Here is a 7,626-nt window from a genome sequence, read left to right as displayed (position 1 = left end):
TTGAGCAGTGTATATATATATATATATACATATATATATATATATACATATATATATATATATATATATATTAAGGCTCCTGTGCCTAGTCATCGCGGCAAGTATTGGAATCGTGACGTCATAAACAAGAAATGACACATAAAAATTTGTTGCGTGCCATTTTTAAATAAAGAAAATTTGGATAAAATAAAAATGGATGAAAACTATTCTTTTTCTCCCTGACAATCAATAAATAGTCGTAAAAGGCACGTAAAGTGAAGCCTATTTAGGCAAAGAAACTCACGGTTTGACTGTTGTCAAAAAAAGGGAAAAATATGCTTTTATGTTTAAAATTCAATAATACCTAGCTTTAATTTTCCATTTTTACGACTTTGATAAGTACGAGACAAGTCACATTTTCACAATTAAGCATATAATAAAGAAATGGCACGCAACACAAAATTTGTCGTCAACACTTTTCACAGTAGGTCCGTTATTCTCTTAAAGTTGAGTATTCTCTTTACATTCAACTGTGATTGATCAATTCTTACTACTTACCATATCGGCATATAACATATTTTGTAGAATTATTACGGTTTACAATTTATAACACCGAAATATGACGTATTATAGAATGGTCCTAGTACGATAGTAATAAGATTCTAATTTCTACCGCAATATAATATCGCCATCGTCAACGCGGAGTTCGTGGTTGACTAGGCAGGAGGCTTTAATTATACAAGCTGTAATTATAAAGTTACAAAAGCTTTATAATTTAAAGATTTTATATTCATTTTGTATCAATAAAATTAAATATATTAAGCCTTATTTATAATGAAATCTTTATCTATATAATAAAATTAAAAATTAAATTTAAGATTATTTATATTTTTATTCCTTTATTACACATTTGAAAAGAAAAATAGTATCAAAATAATTTATATAGGTAAACGTTGGTAGTATCAAAATCTAGTCAATAAATTGTTTTTTTCTATCCATAAATCTTGCAGGCATTCAGCTTAGACACTTGGATAGCATTATTAATGATAATAATAATCGCTTCTTTTCTGTTGACTACTATGAAAATAGAAAACGGATTCTCGATGGACTTAATGTCTGAAAACTATATTAAAATTTGGGGAATTTATTGCCAACAAGGTCTGCCAGGTAATATTTGTTATAAAAATATTTCATAATTTTAAGGATTAACTTAAAATTAAGGGCTTAAGGATTTGTTTATATAATATTTTAATATTATTCTTGGTGATGATTTATGGCATTTATGCTATTAGTGCGGCGATGTGTCAATAATATGTATATTTGGCGCCCAGAAAACAGCGCATATATATATGTGTGTGTGTGTGTGTGTGTGTGTGTGTGTATTTTTTTTCACGCAGGATTTCCTAGAGAGTCATCGGTAAGGTTGGCTTTCTTCTCGATTTACATCTCGGCAATAATAATTCTGGCCAGTTATTCTGCCTCGTTGATCAGCTTCCTGGCGCTCAATACCCCCCAACTATCTTTTTCTACTCTAGAGGGTTATGTTAAGGACGGCACTTACAAATTAATTGTTTTGGAAGACAGCGCCGAGTACGAAGTTCTTAGTGTAAGTCCGTCTTTATTAAGAGCTTAGAAATTACTTTTGTAACAGAGTCAATAGTTTTGATCAAAGCGCTCGTGAATAAAAATAATCTCGCAATTTTAGTCGAGAACGTTTGGAAAACTTTAACTTTACACAATATATAACATTAGTAACATTATACAAAAAAGTCTTCATATTTTAATAATTTTTTGCAAAAAATTTGATAATTTTACATGTTAGAAAACTTAATTTTTTATTTGTAGAAAATATATTTTTATTTTTAAATTTTTTACATTTATATAATAAATATTATTAGCGAGAGTTCGTAAAGAAGTCATATTCTAGTCTGACTACATAATTGGAAGAAAAACATCATCTTTTTCAAATTGTTCTTTCGAATTTTGCAGAGTACCAAAGACCCAGTGTATTTAAAAATGTACCAATTGTTGGAGAAGAAAAAGTATTTACCGGCCACACAGATGGAAGGTTTCGAGAAAGTTAGCGATATAACATAATTAATGACATTAATGGCATTAAATTTCTTTAAGTTGATTTGCACCTCAATTCTTACGCAGATCTGCCAGGGGAAGAAGAACTTGGCATTTTATACGACGGAGGTGGCCAAAGAAACTAATATATCTATACAGTGTAAAGTCGTATACATTGTTACCGGGAGAATCGATAATCTGGGGCTAACGCTAACAAAAGGAAGTTCTTTCACTGGTTTTATAAATTATCAGTAAGTTCTATGAGTATATACATATATTTATTTACGTGTTCCTCTCTTCTCCTCTCCTCCTCTGTCCTCCTCTCCTATCTAAAAAAAGACATGTTAAGTCGAACTCAAAATGTATCGTTGTTCTCGAAATTATTGTTGACTCTTTTCCGCGACGCTTATTGGTTCTCTCGCTGCGCTAACTTCGTGAGCGGCTGTCATTGCATTGACTTTTGACAGTTGTATGTATTGAGGTTGATGTGTAATTATAGTCAATTGTAGTAAAGTAAAAGTGCAGTTAAATAGAGCGCGCGAAGCGCGCATCTGTAGTGCTAGTACTTACAAAAAATACCGCTTACAATTGCTTTTTCCTTTTCAAAATTCTTTAAATATATTTGCATTTTTCAGCTTGCAGCGATTTCAGCTTAATGGCGTTATGAACAAGTTGCGGAACAAGTATCATGCAAAAGATCCCCCGAATGCGATGACTTCTGAAATAATTGATTTAAACGATATAACGCCGATTCTGACGATAATGATTGGCGGTATGATCCTGGCCCTATTTATCCTGATAATCGAGAAAATGTATTATTTGTTTAAAACTCGGTTTAATAACAATGAATCGTCTGTTAAAAAATTGAGTCATAATCTTGACGCAAAAAATAAAATGCAAAAGGGAAATGGCGAGAAAAACTTACAACTTCAAGAATTTTATAATAGACCGATTATTTATTATGGCTATTGGCCATAATAAATAGAAAAAACCACTATAAATGTTACAGGGATTTGTTGTCTGTAAAAACTTACAATTTTAATAATTAAATTAAATATTACATAATTATATTCTTTCATAATTCTGATGTATAAGATTTCAAAATACCTAGCTCAGAATTCAATCACTATATGGAACTTGATTGTAGCTAATTTTTCTATTATGCATTTATTGTTATAAATTTATGAGAATTCTCTGCTTATATAATTGTTGTTTTATTATTTAAAAAAATTTTTTTAAACTCCCTTAATAATTATTGTAACATATAACACTTATATAATAATTTTTACATAAATAAAATTTAACTATTAATATTTATAAATTGTTATGGAAGATAATTATAATAATTTATATCTACACAAAAATTGTTTTATCAATATATAATTTTAATAATCCGTAATAACACTGGTCAATATTATCCGTCAAGCGGAAGTTCGCATCCGCAGCTTGCAGTTTTCTTGCAGCAGTCGATTCGACACGCACTCAGGTGGCATAGCTTCGCCGGCGGGCGCAACGGATGCGAGCGAGCACGCGCTTACATTTCCGCTTTCTGTTTGACCGGAAGTGACCTTTGCCTCATTAGAAAAAACCTGCACGCACGCATCAATCCCGACGGTCGTCCCATACGCGGCATATCGCTTCAGTATATATACGTACATACATGCACATACAACGTGAGTCGCCTTTACCGTTGCATCGAGGCTAGCATCAACGGCGACGTTGATTATCGATTACGGAAATAAACGTGTCTCTTCACGGGTACCACCAATCAGCGGCGAACTAATCGCGAATAGCACGCGATGGCTATAGCGTGACAGCAGGATTACGTCTTCGTGGCCCCGTTAAGTTGTAAATACGTGGGATGGAACAGGCAATTTTTTCGGATCTTCTTTTAATGTCGAAATACAGAACGAAGTCCTGCACGAAGAAAAAGAGTTGTTTTTTTTTTCTTTCGACAGCTTCGAGCAATGCAAACGCGCAACCGCAACGGCCTTGATCGCAACCGTAAGAAGAACCGTACAAGCGGCGACGTGACATAGCAAGGTACAACATTCTAGAAACGAATATATTTTGTAATTTCGATCTTTCGACGCCTCTTCATCAAAATTCTAGCTTGAGTCTTGAACTTACTAATTCATTTTCTCTGCTCCAGTATTTTATTTTTTTTTTTTATCTCATCAATTCAATTTCTAATACGCCTTTTGGAACAGAGAAAGAAGAAAAAATCGTGGAAAATAAGCTCAGCCATTATACCTTGCTGCATTTCCAGAAAAACACTTTGATGAAAAACAAAAAGGAGGAGCTGAATGCGACGCGACGCGACTGTACTGCGAGACGATTTGATAATGCATCTTCGAGACGGCCTCGAAATGCATTACGCAGAAGTGATTGTCTATTATCGTTTGCGGGGATCGACGTCTACAGTGCCAGAAAGAAAACAAGATTCCCGACTGGCCTCTCTCTTGTCCGCGCAAGTGGTAGCCATTGTTGGCGCGTTGTGTCATCTCTGGACTTATCTCTGGATGACAGAACGCCATTACGTCGCAACGATGAGACGAGAGAGAGAGAGAGAGAGAGAGAGAGAGAGAGAAACAGGATACTTTTGCAACCAATTGTAACAATAACAATAATTGCGGACCAGGAAACAATAATGCTCGCGGGTAACGACGATTGTTGCAGAGAAAACAATGATGATGATGATGACAACGGGTGGGTCTCGCTCGAGAAATGAAGTCGTAAAATCGCGCAATGACGTCTTTCTTTGAATTTCGATAGCGCTTATTGCTAGGTGACTTAAAAATTGTTTATATCACGAGATATTATAAATAGAATAGAATAATTTTCTAGGATTTTATTTTTTGTAAAGAAAGAAATTTTTATAATGTTATATTTAAATACGTTATATATTATGCATATTTAAGTACGTTATATATTACAGATGAATATATTTATAAATAATTATAAATAATTTATATTTACAGATGATTTTTTTGAATTAAGAAGAGTTTCGTTGAAATTCTAAATAAAATAAGACTATATATTGGCAATATTATATTGGTAACACTTTCATCGCTAGATATATTTCAATATTTCTCCGAATATTACATTCGAGTAAGAATTAGATATTTTTTCTGCGCTTAATTACAGGTATTCGTTACGCACTCAAATAGTTTCAAAGAATAACGTTTCTAAGACAGCCCAGTACTAATTATTATTAGACAATGGCGTCCCAGCGCGCCTTAACGAAGACGATAATTTACTCCCGACGAGATGAGGAGCTCGGTGGCTCCGAGCAAATTCACTTGTGAGACCTCTTCGGCTACTGCGAAGCTCATTAACGTGCCCGAGAGCGTAGGAAGGTGTTAGCTACGCGTTGAATCATTTGTCCTTATGCGACGCGGCCGCCGTCCGACCGATGCTTTTTTAGAGGAAGCATCAGCTGCGATCATCGCGACGCGAATGAAAATTATTGAATCCAATAAGAACGGGGGTCACTGTCCTCGATATGCCTCGAGGACAATTATCTAACCGTTCTATTATCAGACGTTAAAAGATCGTCCGATCGTAACTCGATTAGTCTTTAACAAACAAGCTTCTCCATAATCACAATCCAATTTTTCTTTTCACCTCGCGAACCACCAAACGATTCGGTTAGTAGGTCGTAAATAATTGATGTAATATGTGTTATTACACGGCAGGAAGGCGGCAATTAATTCGTATTTATAGAACACGACGAAGGTATTATTCCATCATTTATAATTACAGAATATTTGATAGCGCATAATATCACCGACATTATAAGCCATAATGTTAAGTAAAGCTATTAATTTGCAGATTAAACATTATATATTAATATATGTATGAATACTACTGATAATTAGAAATTTCATGTAAATTGGTGCACTCTCGTGAGTATATTTTTTTTCCGCGATAATTCTGATTTAGAGATTATATCGCGAAAGAAAACAAGCGTTCAATTCCCATATTCAGATCGTAGAGATTACGGCGCGCAACAAACTTATTTTCGAATCGATTAATATATCCGTGTTCACTCATCGTTTTTCGCTGAAATCCTTCGTCACGAAATACACAACAAACAGCCGCGTCGTTCAATGTCACTGCCGACATGTCGCTCGATCAGCGCGCCTGATGATCCAGGTATTATATTGCGAAATACGGCCGGTCGTAAAAGCGTTTAATTGCCGTAGCGCGCGTTTTTGCCAAAATAGGCGATCGGGGACCCGCGGTGTGACGGCGCATGCAACAGACCTCTTCTCTTTTCTGAAGGACGTGCGCGTCGGGAAAAGGTTCTCTTTCTCTCTCTCTTTCACTCACCTATCACGTTCCTCTATGTTGTCGCCATTTGTACTTGCAGTTTTTATTTTTTATTCGACGCAATCGGAATTTTTCGCGATTAATATTGTTTCTCACGGTTCCTAATCGTCCTCGCACATTTACTTTATTAGATTGACACAGCGGAATAAATCCGCTCGAATCTCTTCGTCCTTTTTTTCCTCCTCTCTCTCTCTCTCTCTCTCTCTCTCTCTCTCTCTCTCTCTCTGTCTCTGCTTTCGTCAATTAACGTTGGCGGAGACGACCCACGTATACCGGGTGTCGCGTGGGTGTGGGCCGCGTATACGTATACACATTCGTGTCCGCACGCACGCAGTGGGGGCACGGTACCGCGATGCGGCGCCCCACCGCCGCCTGCACCGCCGCGCGCGGCGTGGCGGTATGGAATGGAAAGGAAAAGAGCTGTAGTGTATACCTAACTGCTGCCTATCCGCCTGCCTGCCGTAGACACGAGATTATGTTTCGTGTCTGCGGCGAACCCATTCAGTGCTTCTCACGGCACGGGGGCACATGGTGCGGTCGCGGCCGCAGACGGTCTCTCCGCGCGAGTGGTGGCACGCACGCGAGCCGCGCGACGAAGAAGAAGTGCAGCGAGGAGGATAAGCGCCCGCCGAGGAAGGTCGAGGGACATAAGAGTGAGAGGAGACGAAGTTGAGCGGACAAGTGCTGTAGTAATATTAAAAAAAAAAAAGAGAGAAGAGATAAAAAAAACATTGAAGACATTTTGAAAACGCGTCGAAAGTTCCACGTTGAAAGTTCCGGAAGAATATCTTCCGCACGGATCAAGTTAATCAAACGAATCATAGAGGAATGTATTAAAATACGCGCATGTTGCAAAGTTCAATTATATAAAGAAGCCGCGATAAAAATTGTGAGGCAGAAATTTGGCAAATGAAGTGCAATTGAAAAATAACAATAAAAAGTAACAAATTGAGAGAAAAAGAGGAATTAAAAGAGCAGATCCTGCCGCGCAGGAAATACGTGTATGCGTCATTCTTTACAATTCTGATCTGATACCAGAAGAAGAAGCGGAACAAGAAGCGTGTTTTGCGAGATATATCGGTGGGAAACGCGGGAGAGGAAAAAAACTGCGTCGTGTGCGGGAGAACCGCGAAGATCCTATAGCTTCGCTCGAGCGCGAGCTTCGCGATTCCCCGCGCACTTTCGGAGGAGATATCCGGCGCGCGTGTCCGGCGCGCGAGATGTGAAAAGTTCTCCCTCCCC

General features: G+C 37.1%; 1 protein-coding gene across 1 annotated transcript in view; it reads left to right on the top strand.

Annotated features, from left to right (window-relative positions):
• LOC105453773 overlaps positions 1-5,257 on the top strand; it is a 9,450-nt gene extending 4,193 nt beyond the window's left edge. The window contains exons 4-9 of the mRNA XM_011695971.1: positions 990-1,146; positions 1,377-1,585; positions 1,969-2,058; positions 2,137-2,300; positions 2,685-2,861; positions 5,197-5,257. Coding sequence (XP_011694273.1) covers positions 990-1,146; positions 1,377-1,585; positions 1,969-2,058; positions 2,137-2,300; positions 2,685-2,861; positions 5,197-5,257 — 858 coding nt within the window. The remainder of the gene's footprint in view (positions 1-989; positions 1,147-1,376; positions 1,586-1,968; positions 2,059-2,136; positions 2,301-2,684; positions 2,862-5,196) is intronic.
• The last annotated feature ends 2,369 nt before the right edge of the window (positions 5,258-7,626 follow it).

Source organism: Wasmannia auropunctata, unplaced genomic scaffold (assembly GCF_000956235.1).
Source record: "Wasmannia auropunctata unplaced genomic scaffold, wasmannia.A_1.0 LD335995.1, whole genome shotgun sequence".
In the NCBI taxonomy this organism is placed as follows: Eukaryota; Metazoa; Arthropoda; class Insecta; order Hymenoptera; family Formicidae; genus Wasmannia; species Wasmannia auropunctata.
This window is presented reverse-complemented; position numbering and strand designations above follow the sequence as displayed.